Source organism: Hyperoodon ampullatus (assembly GCF_949752795.1).
Source record: "Hyperoodon ampullatus genome assembly, chromosome: 5".
In the NCBI taxonomy this organism is placed as follows: Eukaryota; Metazoa; Chordata; class Mammalia; order Artiodactyla; family Ziphiidae; genus Hyperoodon; species Hyperoodon ampullatus.
The window spans coordinates 52,911,350-52,925,693 of NC_136918.1; the positions used below are offsets into that span (position 1 = coordinate 52,911,350).

A 14,344-nucleotide genomic window follows, 5' to 3' on the forward strand; every position below is an offset into this window, starting at 1 on the left:
GAAGTATGCATGTTTAATACCCAAAGAACAACCAAGTCTATGAAATGAAAATGTGAATGTTCACTGTTACTTTTAGAATGAAGTAAATGCTATCAAATGGGACCCAACTGGCAATCTCCTGGCATCCTGTTCTGATGACATGACTTTAAAGGTAATTCAGATAATGGGGAGAAATGGGGTTGAGGAGTTACACAGTGTGGCTGCTCTGGCTGTTTTAAGATCGTTTAGAATGTCTCTCTTATAGTTGGGAATTATGATACTGAGGTTTGTGCTATTATAAATTGTCTTCACTATTAGGGAGTCATATATTGGTACAATTAAAGGTTATTTGCACATGTAAGGATCATAGGTAGCAAAGATCTTTGTAGGATTCATGGATTTGACTGAAATTCTGAGAATTGTGTTAATTGGATTTTGCTGTGGTGTGAGTATATATCACCCTTTCTGGGAAACTGATATATAGTAGATATATAGCTTAATCGGTGAGTGAATATAGTTGACATGTCAGTATTCACATCTCAATATGAATTTATGTTTTTCTTGTTGCATAACTAAAAGCAAAAACTAACACCTAGCACCTGCACGTATGACATACCAAAATTAAAGAAGAAAGGCATTTTGAGACAAAGAACAACATAATACTAATCTTCAGAATTAATGAAGCTTGCACCCTTGCTTCACCATGTTAACTGTATGAAAATAATTTATCTTTGACTTTACAGTGCCAGTGACTGCAGACGTGATGACCCTTATAGATAGGATAATCATGAAGGAAAACTGCTTTTCCTCTTCCCATGAACAGACTAAATGTAACCTTGGTAACCTGGTGGTTTTTTTCCTTAAATACCTGCTGTGTTTTTAGTTAGATAGTTTTTTCAAGCCTGGACTCCTTTGTAAACGTTGCTGGTAAAAATGCTTTTCTTCACGCTCTTGTTTGTGAGATTACTTTGCGTGCACATGCATTATGCTTATAAAATGAAAAACTTCTTCTGGAACAGAGTATGGCACATACGACGAAATGAAAGAAGGCTGATGGCTATAGAGAGCCTACTGTCAGGGACTGAGTTGCAGCTAGAGAGAGAAGTTTAAATTAGAAAGTGTTAGAGAGCTTTTTTTAGTTCTAAGAATAATAAAAGGTCATGGAATTTTAAAGCAGAAGCTAGAAGGATGGATAATGTCTAGTGAAGCCATTTTTGAGAACAAGGAACAGCAGATGAGTGAGAAGATTATGTCCAGCTTGGACAGTGCCTTTGAGTCCTGCAAGTGGAGGTGCCAGGTCGGTCTGATGCTCAGAGAACAATTCTAAGCCTGACATAAAAAATTTGGGAATTCTCAATAGGCGGATAGTCATTCAAAGCCATGGGCATGGACAAAATTGTGTAGGTAGAAATGTACAGAGTAAAGGAAGAGGAAAGCTTAAAAAAGTCTTAAGAAACTCTAGCATTTAGCAGCTCAAGAGGAATGAGACTCCAAAAGGAAATTGGAATGACCTCAGTGGAAACAGTGTGTAAAGAGAAGAGTACTTCAAGGGAGGTGTTGGATGAGAGTGGTCAGTGTTACCAGTGCTATCGAAAGCTCACATGAAATATCAATATGTTTTGGAAACATACCTTTTGGATTTATTTACATGGAGTTATATATACCTAGGTTACAAAAACATGATGTTATTGCTTCATTATCTCATTAGTTTCATTGCAGAAGTGTGAAGCACAGCTAATTTTTGTTTCTTTGTTGGTACTTGGGTTTGGTGTATGTGTGTTTGTATTTGGCAAGGTTTCCCCCCAAGTCTTTACGGAATGATTTAGTTAGAGATAATGTTGGTGTAGGTTTCTCTTAATTTTTGCTCAAAAATAATATGAATTATTTTTTAACCTGTATACATAGGCATGTTTTCAACTCTAGAAAGGCGTATTCTCTACTCACCATTTTAACTAACTGCTTTGTTACTTTTCACGGTTTCTTGTATGTGAATCATTTACAATTTCTGAATTTTATATGGGAAGAATACTTGACATGAGATCTACTCTTAACAGATTTTTAAGTGCACAAAACAAGTGTTATTGTCCATAAGCACAATGCAGTGAGGCAGATCTCTAGAGCTGAGATTTTATGCTTGTTGATTAGCAGCCCCCCCGCCTGTGACCCCACCACCTCTGGCAACCGCCATTCTTTTTTTTTTCTTTTTTACACCAATAATTTATTTTTTAAACATCTTTATTGGAGTATAATTGCTTTACGATGAATGGTGTGTTAGTTTCTGTCCTTTATGGTTTATTATAGGATACTGAATACAGTTTCCTGTGCTATACTATAGGACCTTGCTGTTTATCCCCACCATTCTTTTCTTTGCTTTTATGAGTTGGACTCTTAGATACATCATGTAAATGGAATCATGCAACATTTGTCCTTAAAATTTATCCATGTTGTCACATATTGCAGGATTTCCCCATATGTTAAGGCTGAATAATACTCCATTGTATATATATGCATTTTCTTCATCCATTGATGGGCACTTAGGATGTTTCCATATCTTGGCTTTTATGAATAATGCTGCAGTGAACAAGGGCATACAGATGCCTCCTCAAGATCCTGACTTCGATTTTTTTTGGATAAATATCCAGAAGTAGAATTGCTGGATCATATATAGTGGTAGTTGTTAAAATTTGGGGGAGCACCTCCATACTATTTTTCATAGTGGCTACACCATTTTGCATTCATTTATCAACAGTTTACAAGGTTTCCAATTTCTCCACAACCTTGACAACATTTTTGAAATTTTTACTAGCCATCCTAACAGTTGTGAAGTGGTATCTCTTAGTTTTGATTTTCATTTCCCTGATGATCAGTGACATTGGGCATCTCTTCATACACTACCTATTGGCCATTTGTGTATCTTCTCTGGAGAAATGTCTATTCAAGTCCTTTGTCCATTTCTAAATTGGGTTATTGGGTTTTTTGCTGTTGAGTTGTAGGGTTTCCTTACATATTTTGGAAGTTAACTCCTTATTGGATATATGGTTTGCAGTATTTTCTCTCATTCCTTAGTTTGCCTTTTTACTTTATTGATTGTTTCCTTTGCTGTGCAGAAACTTTTTAATTGTATGTAGTAGCACTTGCTTTTGTTTTTTTTTTTTTTTTGCTTTGCTTTCGTTGCCTATGCTTTGGTGTCAACATGAATCATATTATATTTATCTGTATGTTGCTTATCTATTTTTTCTTCCTGATGGCAAAATAGTTCCTGATTCTAAATTCTAAGAGGAATTTATAATGTAGATCTTTTATTTTAAAGGACAGCATAAAAACTAATGCCTTAAACATTGTAGGATCATGAACTGAGGAACTTACTGAATGTTGAAGTTTGTACCATCTGAAGCTATCAAAAGTAATCTTAGAACTACAGTTAATTGAATCCTGAAGCCTCACAATGGTGAATATTTAGAAAGGACTTGAAGCTAATTTGTCATTTTTAAAAGATAAATATTAAATATTTTCTACATTTTAATTTATTTGTATGTATTCTCTTGATCTCTATAATTATTGTTCTGGTTACACCGCTATATTTTGGATTGGCAAGATAATATTATAAAAGTACCCTTTGTATGGAAAAATAATTACATACCTTTTTCCTTTTTGCTTAGATATGGAGTATGAAACAAGACAACTGTGTCCATGATTTGCAAGCACATAATAAAGAAATTTATACTATCAAGTGGAGTCCAACAGGGCCAGGGACAAATAATCCAAATGCCAACCTCATGTTAGCAAGGTAACATTTCTGTTTTGCTTTTCCTTTATGAGTCTCTTACAAAGAAAACCTCTTATAAATATGACAGAAAATTAGGAAAAATTCTATGAAATGGGAATGTATCCTACAAGGAATGTATTTTTTTAATGGGAACCTTTAGACACAGAGTTTTATTATTATTTCAGGTCATAATGGATGTTTGTATCTGGAGATAGCAAATAATTTACTGATAATATCAAATATTGATTAAAACCCAAGTAATTGAGACATAATGCAATAAAGTTTTTTCAGCATTTAAAAAAAATAAGTTAAAAACATATTTAATGTAGCATTTCAAAACCGTGGGTCAATATAAAGGAGTTATTTAAAGAGTAAAGGAATACAGTGAATTAGCTCATTTATGTTTTCCAGTTTACAGACTTGGAGATGCCCTTAATGAAGCTGTCATTTCTCCGATTAGCTTTGTTTCCAGAACACTTTCTTCCTAACAGCACAGTCTGCTTCTCATGAGGAATTTGTGGCTAGCTATTAGGAATGGCTGAATATTGTAGATTGGGGGTGGGGCTGAGAGTATTTCATTACTTATAAAATCTTTTTTTTTCCCCCTTGTTAGTGCATCCTTTGATTCTACTGTTAGATTATGGGATGTAGACCGAGGAATTTGCATCCATACTCTGACAAAACACCAAGAGCCTGTGTACAGTGTAGCTTTCAGTCCTGATGGCAGGTATCTGGCGAGTGGTTCTTTTGACAAATGTGTGCACATCTGGAACACACAGGTATGTCCAAGTTATTTAAATAGTCAAGTATTCTTATATAAGAATATAAGAAGCATTTGTCTAAACAAAATTTTTTTTTTTTAGTTTTGGTTGTCATTCCTTTTGTGTCATTAATTCAGTTCTTCGTTTTTATATGAGCACTTTTTTGGGGGAGTTTACAGCTAAGTAAAGATTGAAACCAGCTGAAGTGAGATTTTCATAATATGGACCAAAATTTAGAGTCTCTGTTTTATTTTTTCCAACAGTTTTGCAGACATGAAATGTGAGAGTTTAAGATGCATTTATTTAGATAAATGATACCATTTCTTTATTTTCTAAAAGAATTGTCTTCAGAGAAGGTATATATGAGCAGTTAAAAAAATGTGTTAAAGGACAAGGTTTTATGATTGATCACATAATTTATCAGAAATAAACTTAAAACTAAGTACCACCTTTTTAGGGACAATGCTACAGAGATCCTTTCTTAAAAATGGAGAAAACAGTTTTGTTGCTTTCATTACTTTAATCTTTTCAGTGTTTTAGTTTTTACATGCCAAATACTTTTTCTTTAATATCAGACACGTGACTCTCCCTGCCCCACCCCCTGTTCGAAAATCGGATCTTTGCTGCTTGTATTATATGCACAATAAGTTATTGTGGATTGTTTGTTGCTGACCACCATAGTTGGTCAGCCTATTTTGCATAAATCATCATTTTCCCGTATTACTTTTGATTAAGTTATACATTCAAATGGTCTCCAACACCCTCCCCCCATTAGAAAAAGGTAAACACTGAGAAGTTTTGCTCCCATTTTTTTCTTGATCCTCTACAGATAACTATTTTTATCAGTTTCTCTTTCATTCTTCTTGAGGTTTTTTTGTAAATAAAAGCATTATGATTCTTTCATTTTATACTCCCACTATTTTATTTTTTCATTTATATTATACTCCCTTAGAATTGGTTTTTATATATGGTGTGAGGTATAGTTCTAATTCTGTCTTTCTTTATGGATCGCCAGTTTTCTTGGCACTATTTACTGTCCCTTCAGTTTCAGAATGTCACTTCTTTCATATACTACGTTCTTGTATGTTTTGTTCATAGATTCTCTTGTATTCCATTGATTGATACATTTGTATGTACCTGCATTGTTAGTTTAATTTTAATGACTGTAACTTTGTTATTCCCCCTCAAGTTTTTTTCTTTTTCCTTCAGTAGAGTTTTATAATTTCTTCATAAAGATCTTCTTTTTTACAAAATGTATTCTGAGATGCCTTATGGATTTTATTGTTACCATGTATAGCATGTTTTAAAAAATAATATTCCTTTTACTTACTGGTGGTTGCTCATGTTTGGAACATTATGAATTTTGGCATGTTGATGTTGACTCCATCAAACCTGCTGAGCTCTCTCATTACTTCTAATTACTTCCCAGCTTGCAGGATCTTAGTTCCCCGACCAGGGATTGAACCCATGCCCCCTGTAGTGGAAGCACAGAGTCCTAACCACTGGGCCATCAGGGAGTTCCCAATCTTTCTGTTTTGATTGAATAGCAGAGGCTTTATAGATAATCTGCCGGTTGTATACATTTTCCATCACTCATTCACTCCATTTTGAGTAAATTAACTTAAAATTCGGGTATAGAACTGTAGAGTTCTAAGGGAAGATACTGCTAGACTTCTAAGGGCATTTGAGTAACCATACTGTTTTGTTGTATCACTATTGTGTATCAAAATGTCATTTTACTTTTTTTCTTTTAAGTTTGAAAATAGCAAAATGCATCTTGTGAGTTTTCAGTGCAGGAGAAAGTAATTGTCTTTTTGTCAATATGTACATCTATTTTTTTCTTTCATTACTTGGATGATATGTTATCTAAGCATTTGACAGTTAAATTGTTACAGTCTGGTCAGAACACAGGTTTGAGTAGATGCTGAGGATCCTTTGGCTTTTGTTAATGTGGTAGCTCTGGCTTGTTGACCATGCTGTTGCGGTTCAATTATAGCCTGATTCAAGCTTAGAAATTGGTAAGTACTGTTGAAAGACAGTGTCGGTTTTTAACCCCAAAGTTGACAATCCTGTAGATTTTACTCTCTATACAACAGCCTATCTTAGATCTCATTGGCACCACTCCATTCTCTTCTAATTAACTGTAGATAATTAAGGCCTCCTGTACTCGTGCTTGTTCATTAATCTCTTAAATTGTGAGAAATTTTAGGTAGGAGGGAAAGAACAGTTGAGACTTCCCATTGTGATCTTCTAGCTTAGTGATTAGCTTAGGGCTGGCTGTCTCAGGAGGTTATGTCTTGGTGCCATGTTGTGTTTAGGTAGTTCTGCTACTTCCAGTTTGAGTTTTTTAGTTCACCATGAAGCTGAGAGATACTTTTCTGGTTTGTCAGGACAGAACACCAGAAGCATATTTTTTCATTATTTTTCATTTCTCACAGCAGAACCTCTGACTTTTGCCCTGTTTAATAACTGGTTTCCTAGGAGAATACATTTTTGTACTAAGTTTCAGTTATTGAATGGCAGCTGAATGATTTTGGTTTCCATTGCCGAAGGAATAAAATAATTGAGTTACATTTATGAGTCAGCTAAACTGATGATGAAATTGGTAGTGTTCCTGGTTGTACTTTTAACTTAAAAACATCTTTCAATAATAATGTACATATGCTCTTTTAGCTTCTTTGATAGTTCTCCTAGCTTAGGGGCACTTCTAGGGTCAAAGCGACCAAAGATACCTTAGCTAAGAAGCCGTGTGTGTGTGTGTGTGTGTGTGTGTGTGTGTGTGTGTGTGTGTGTGTGTGTGTGTGTGTGTGTGTGTGTGTGTGTGTGATCTGTTGAGAGCAGACTAGTGCTGTCTGTTTAAAAGGATCATCATTTTACGTTTCTGGTATTTCAGAACTTGTTTATTTTGAAGTTGAAGCTAAATCCTACATTGGATTGCTAGAAATAAAGCCATATAATATTTTTACCTCAGTATTTGAACATATATAATAATATATTATTTTTTAAGATTCCACTTCTCATTATTTTAGACAGGTGCTCTAGTTCACAGCTATAGGGGAACAGGTGGAATTTTTGAAGTTTGTTGGAATGCAGCAGGAGACAAGGTTGGAGCCAGTGCATCAGATGGTTCAGTAAGTATATAATGAAGTGTTACCAAAGGGGGTGTGTGTGTGTGTGTGTGTGTGTGTGTGTGTGTGTCTAAGAAAGAGAGAAAGCATAGTGAATAAATGTGGCTTGTTGTGGTAGTGACTACAAAAGTGTTCTTTTTAAAAAATAAATTTTATGATATGGGTATTGACCTTTTTTACTGAAGGCTCTATACTTTTCATGTTCATTTCATTCAGATAATGTAAACAGAATTTAGGCTATCTTTGCCAGAAGAGTACCTTCATAATCAAGAAATGGACAGTTATTTTTAGTGTAAAACTTCATCACTGAAATTAAGTGTGAGAGAGACTTGAATTTTTAATGCCTATTTTTGCCTTCTCTTCCTTGCAGAAGAGTGTTGGCGGCCCAGGGAAGGGGAAATAGAGGCAGTTGGGTCTGCTTTGAGGAATGTGTGATACCAAGAGACTTTCAGGATGAGGTTGGCCATGTATTCACAGAAATACTACTTACGGCTTCTAAAGTTCTGAAAGCAAAGGGAAGATGGAAAGGGGATAGCTATTAGCTGTTTACTGAAGCAATAGCTTAATGTAATCTGTAGTATCTTTCATTAAGATCCAAGAGATAGAAAATGGTCTATTTTGAGTATATTTTTTCTACGTTTTAATTAACAGAGAGTAAATTGTCAGCATGTTAGCCATGGTTCTTCCTTTGTAGTATTAACCCATGGTTGTTAACTCCATCTACTTTCAGACAATTTATCTGATTTCTGTTGGTGCCCATTGCTATAATTACTTTTGTTTTACCGGTTTCGTGAACTTGGAACTAAGAAATAGATTCCAAACTGTATAAAAATGTACAATGAAATTCTTTACACACTGGTTGATTATTTTAATTTCTTACAGGTTTGTGTATTAGACCTTCGGAAATAGCGCTACTAGTTGGAAGCCATGGACCGACTATGAATGTGTATATAGCCAAAATGACTGTCCCCGACCCAAGTACTGCTATAGTCCCACTTGAACCATGGCCAGTCCACTACAGCCAAATCTAAGAGAAATATATACATATAGTGTATATAAACAAAATTGCACCCTGAAGATGACAGAATTTTGTCACAGCTTGTGAATTCTGTTCACCAAGTGCTGGAATCTAATCTGCTGTGCCCCTAAAATAGCATTTAGAAGTTTGGATATGAAAAACAGAAGAGAGAAAAAAATAAGCGTTATAAAAGCAGCCCATACATGTACGAGTTTTTGGATACTAATGACAGCCTTGTTTCTCCCCTTTGAATCAGCAGACACCATGGATTATATTCTTTTTTCCCTTCAGTAGTTTAGCAGTTTGTATGTACAGAGAAAACGGACTTACAAAAACTTGCAGCAGTAGTTTGTTCTTGCTTTTAAACTTTGTTTTTGGTTTAGTTTATGGATGCATGAAGTAAGGGAGTGAATCAGTTTCTTGTTTATATTTTTTTCACCTTTTAAACAAAAAATTCTTAAAAATATTTTACTGCATTCTTTTGAAGAGATAGATGTTTGGTACATTTATGGCTCCCAGAGCATATATTCGATTGGTGCATGTTGTAGAAGGGGGAATTGGAAATTAAATGGAACTATATGACTTTGGTCATGTCAATCTGTAAGACACATCAGTAAAAGGGTATTATGCTCTGTTTTTTGTTTTTGCTTTTGCTTTGTTTTTTTGTTGTGAGGGGTTTTTTGTTTTGTTTTGTTTTGTTTTCTCTTTGGTTTTTTTGTTTTGTTTTTTGGTGATGTGGCTTAAATGCAATAGTTTCTTTTTTGGGACATATTTCTGCCAATTAAAGACTAGAAGGGCACAAACATTTTTTTAATACCATAGAGAAGATGCATAAAAAAAAATCTTCTGATGTCTTGTAGCCATAACTAAATTATGGTTAAAATGTGCACTATTGTGAAAAGGAGCAAAGTAGGTTTGAGGTTTTTTTGTTGTTTGTTTATTTGTTTCTTTTGCTTTGTTTTTTAAGAGATTAAAATGTTTCTGGATAAGGATTAGCTTCTCAAAGTGTCCATCATTCTGTGTAGAAGCTTAAGTATGTAATGTAACCAAACTCCAGTATTAAAAATCTCTCGTTATTTTTCTTTTTACAAAGCAAGATAACAACATATAACACTGCCATTACATGGCAAAATGTTTGCTACCTTAGTTTAAAAACAATCTTTAAAACAAAAGACTTGCTTCAAGGTGTTTTCACATAGCAGTGATTCAGATTTTTTTTAAAAGGTATAATTGCACTAACCTCCCTGCTGCTCTAATTCTGCATTTGTGGTACTTGTGACTACATTTTTTCAAATAATAGATAGATTTAAGCTGCTATGTTTTGTTTTTTCAGTAATCACTACTATATCATGTCTTTTACTCTGTTTATAATATCACGTATTTTCTTAAAGGTATAGGTATCAGATCAAAAACCTCCTGTGCTCATGCAACTAAAAGCTAAAATATACAGAATCTACAAATGATAGCATGGGGCTGTGTTTATATGTGTGATTAACAGGGTTTGTCATGATTAATGTAATAATCCAGAAGTGTCGATTTTGAAGAGAATAGTTGTCAAATTTATGTCTCAAAGATTTTAATTAAGGAATATCATTTATTATCAAGCTTGGCAAATTTATAGCACTGTCACTAATTATTTTGAAGCTTTTACTGCTAAAATTTTAACCTATGTTTTAAGTTTAAGTAGAAACTGATTTAACCCAAGTAATGCAGCTTTGATTTTCAGCATTTGTTGTTTTGCTATTTTTACAAAACAGCATTGATTGAAGCAAGTCTTGGTTTTACTAAGGTAGGATAGCATTTGCTATTGGTAAAGAGAATAAATACACTTAATTTCACAATACATTGTTATGTGTACCCCAGTTGTTGTTAGTGGGGACTATGATACTGTAATAATATTTTTTAAAATTTACATCCAGAGAGGCAGTCATTCACGATGGTTTTGTGCCAGCTGTTTTTAGGGTTTTCGATCACATTATAGATATTTAGAACTATTACCCTGTGACTTACGTAGGAAACCTAATACGCTGAGTATCTGGCACTTGAAATCCTGCTTTTATTGCTGGAGGTCCACACCTATGGTTGACCTCTGTTGTTGTTTTAAAAAAGTAAATAAAATTTTAAAAATCTGTGCAATAATTTTTAAATGTGCTCCCAGGAATAGACACAAATGTTTTGAGTATGTTTAAGCTGCATTTTCCTTTAGCGATGCATTTGTCAATTGCACTGAATTTAAATCTGAAAGTCAGAGGTGATTATTGATAGTACTTTTTGTATTTTGATATGGACAGTTTATTCATTTGCATACAGTTATTGACTTTTTTTCCCCAGCTGATTAAAAGATAGTCATGAAGTTCTGCAGTATAGCTGCCAAAATAGACAGCTACATGTTTATGGTGTTGTCATCTTCTCTGTTTTTTGGGGGTTTTTTTTTGTTGTTGTTTGTTTGTTTTTTTATCTTTAGCTATTTTACTTAAGCATAATAGCCACAATAGGACATATAAAAGATTATAAATACAGAGCTTTATTATCCTGAAGTCTTGGGTCTTTTAAGTATAAACTATCAGAAAGGTATCCATTTTGTAGGCTTGGGTTCTTTGTGAGCATACAGTTATTTCTTTTTGCTGCTGTTCTCACCATCATCATTGCCTGCTGATGTGCCACGATGCTGCTCCAGTAGACATAAATAAGATTGCCTCTAATTTGAGCAGTAACATGATTATAAGAGACCAAGTTTCACAGCCTGTAAAGTTCTATTTTTGAGGTTCTTGCTTATTTTTCCTTCCTTTTTTTTTTCTCTCTAAGAACTTATCTGAAGATCTACTGATTCCAGTAGATTTTCTGTGGTATTCATTATATATCATTGTTGTATAGGCTACTGTAAGAAACTTATAAGGAAAAATAGAAAGGGAAACTTGAATGAATAGAATACTCATTGATTAAAATAGAATAAGGAAAGAGCAGCTGTCACTCTTAAACATCGTAAAGGAATATCTTTTTTCTTCTCCATGTAGGAAGTCCCCTAAGTTCTTATATTTGTTCCATTCCCAATTTCCTGTCATTGATCAGGTACCATCATTGACTTTCAAGTGACTTTTAGAAGTGGTTAACTTTTAATTTCCTAATAGGTCTTAGAGTGTATTGAATTCTGTTTTAATTAATTATTCTCTAGGTAAGTATGTTTTAGGATTAAACACCTTTTACAGATACTGAAAGTGCCTCCTTTTGTGGTGTAAAAAACAAATTATGGTGCAAAAAGTAATCATTAGATTGAATTACATGAAGGTTTTTTGCTTTTTGACATATAAAAATGTCAAGAGAAAGGCCAAAGATTTGTACTTTTTCACTTAACTTATAAAGCACTCCTTTTTTCCTTAAACTTATTTCTGTCAAATTAGATTTAATGAGAGAGTACTATTTTTAAGGAGCTATCTGTTTATGTAGAATGATTTTGTTAAGAGTAATGTAAACTATTATTGAGTAGAGGCCTGAAGAGGAGTATGCATTTTTGCTGTTTAAAGGAATCACAAATGACCATTCTTATGTCAGCAAAAATGTTGTTTTACTAGATAAGTAGAAAAAATAAATCTCAAATGCAGTGCTATTTACTCTTTTCAAACAGTTTTCGTTTTCTTAAGCACATTGTACATTTCTATAGAACCCGCATTTATTCTCACATGCTAAGGACGGTACTTGCATTTGGTGAATTACTATTGACAGTTTCCACAGAAATCCTATTTCAGTGGACCAACATTGTGGCATGGCAGCAAATGCCAACATTTTGGGGAATAGCAGCAAATCTACAAGAGACCCTGGTTGGTTTTTTGTTTGTTGTTTGTTTGTTTTCTTCTGAATCAGCAGGGACGGAAGGGGAGTTAGGGAAGTTATGAATAACTCCTTCCTGTAATAGCTCTGACGTGTCACATTCAATATCAGTTTTTTTTTAAAAACGTGATTCTAACTAAATGTAGAAGAGAGAGCAAAAAAAAAAAAGTGTTCACTTTTTTAATACACTGATTTAGAAATTTGATGTCTTATATCAGTAGTTCTGAAGTATTAATAGCATTCTTTATTTCCGCCTTTACGTTGACAGTGTTGAAGCAGGGTGAATAACTAGGGCATATTTTTTTTCTAGTAAGCTGTTTCATGATGTTTTCTTTGGAGTTTCTGGATAAGTTCAAGAAAACATTCTGCATGTTGTATCTAGTCTAATGTACTTTTCCATCTCATTAAAAACAAAAACAGACAGACTGCATTCTGTAGCTCTGTAATCCCTAAATACAGAAGTAATTTTCTTCTTTCCTGACTTTGACATTGTAGTTATAATGTTCTAATTTTGATTTTTACAAATCCTTTGGGTCTAATTCTGTGAGCCTACTTATAGCACTGGATTAAAATGTCTGCATCATTTCTTTAGTTATCCAGTTAACTTTAAAACTGTTGTACAAGTGTAAACCAGCCCATGACAGTTTTTTGTACATGTTAAAGAACTTTATTGTTCAGTTTTCATGATTATTGTGTAAGGAAGACTGATATAGATGTTCTATGCTGTCCTGGACCATGTTAATTACACTTATGATGTATTTTGGTTCCACATCACAATGATTTGTCCCCAATGACCCTTTTCTCCTTTCTAGGCACATTTTTTTTTGTTGTTGTTGTTGCAGTTTCCCTTTGCATTGTATTGCTTTGACAACTGTAATTTGAATCAGATCTGAAAGAGGTCCAGAATAAAATATATTTTGATATTATGTTGGCTGTGTACATATATAAAACCTTTGATATCTATGTAGTTTGTATAGACTATTTACTAGTCAAGTAAAGGGAGAGGGATGCTATTTCTTGTTTACAATTTCTTGTTTACATTTTATTGCAATTACTCCTCCAGTGTTCTTTTGTAGAATAAACTTTTTTGCTCTGACTTAGCCTTCATAACATATAGCATGTCTATTCTCCCATACTGGTGTTACCAGTTGTAACAACTGCCATCAGAACCCAAACCTCTGTATTTCATAAATATATTGTTTTACAAGATAGACACTTTAAGCCCATAGATAAAATTACAAATTTTACTATTTTATTACTTCTCATAGGAGATAAGATTTTTTAAATGAAGGGATTACTTACTATTTTTATTAAAGACTAGTAGAGCATTTAATCAGCTAAGGAATAACAATTACTTTTGAATTATTTTAAGAAATCAATGTTGTACTTAGAAGACATTGTTTCACATAAGCAGAGACAGATTCATTTGCTTAGAGTCCATTTGAGCACAAAACAATGTGTACATGGCGTTGAAGATTTTTAGGACAGGGTGCTCAACATCCTTAATGCCCTTTTTTCTTCATAGAAACCTATTATAATTAAAAATTTTTTTTCCTTAGCTAGCGGCTTATGTTGCTAACAAACCTTATAATCTGTGAGGAAAGATACTAGGCACCTTCCAGTTTTAATTAATCCCAACTCCTTTAGAGTTACCTAGAGACTTTTTAAAAGAATCATTGAGCATATTTTTTTGTTTTCTTTTGTTTTTTTTAAAAACTTGTATTCTCCAGATCTTCTACATTTCCCTTCCATTACCTTAAGTATAAACTACTTATGGGCATATAGCCTTGTCATGTTTTATTAAATGATAAGCTACTGCAGTTACTAGAACTTTCTGACAGCCTTTCATTTTCAAAGGGTTAACTTT

The 14,344-nt window shown here is 33.7% G+C and overlaps 1 protein-coding gene across 1 annotated transcript in view; it reads left to right on the top strand.

Annotated features, from left to right (window-relative positions):
- Positions 1–8,841, top strand: part of TBL1XR1 (TBL1X/Y related 1) — a gene marked incomplete at its 5' end in the record, with an annotated part of 40,461 nt that extends 31,620 nt beyond the window's left edge. The window contains 5 exons of the mRNA XM_079704560.1: positions 77–151; positions 3,639–3,766; positions 4,359–4,524; positions 7,536–7,637; positions 8,517–8,841. Coding sequence (XP_079560686.1) covers positions 77–151; positions 3,639–3,766; positions 4,359–4,524; positions 7,536–7,637; positions 8,517–8,543 — 498 coding nt within the window. The 3' untranslated portion in view covers positions 8,544–8,841. The remainder of the gene's footprint in view (positions 1–76; positions 152–3,638; positions 3,767–4,358; positions 4,525–7,535; positions 7,638–8,516) is intronic.
- Between the last annotated feature and the right edge of the window lie 5,503 nt (positions 8,842–14,344).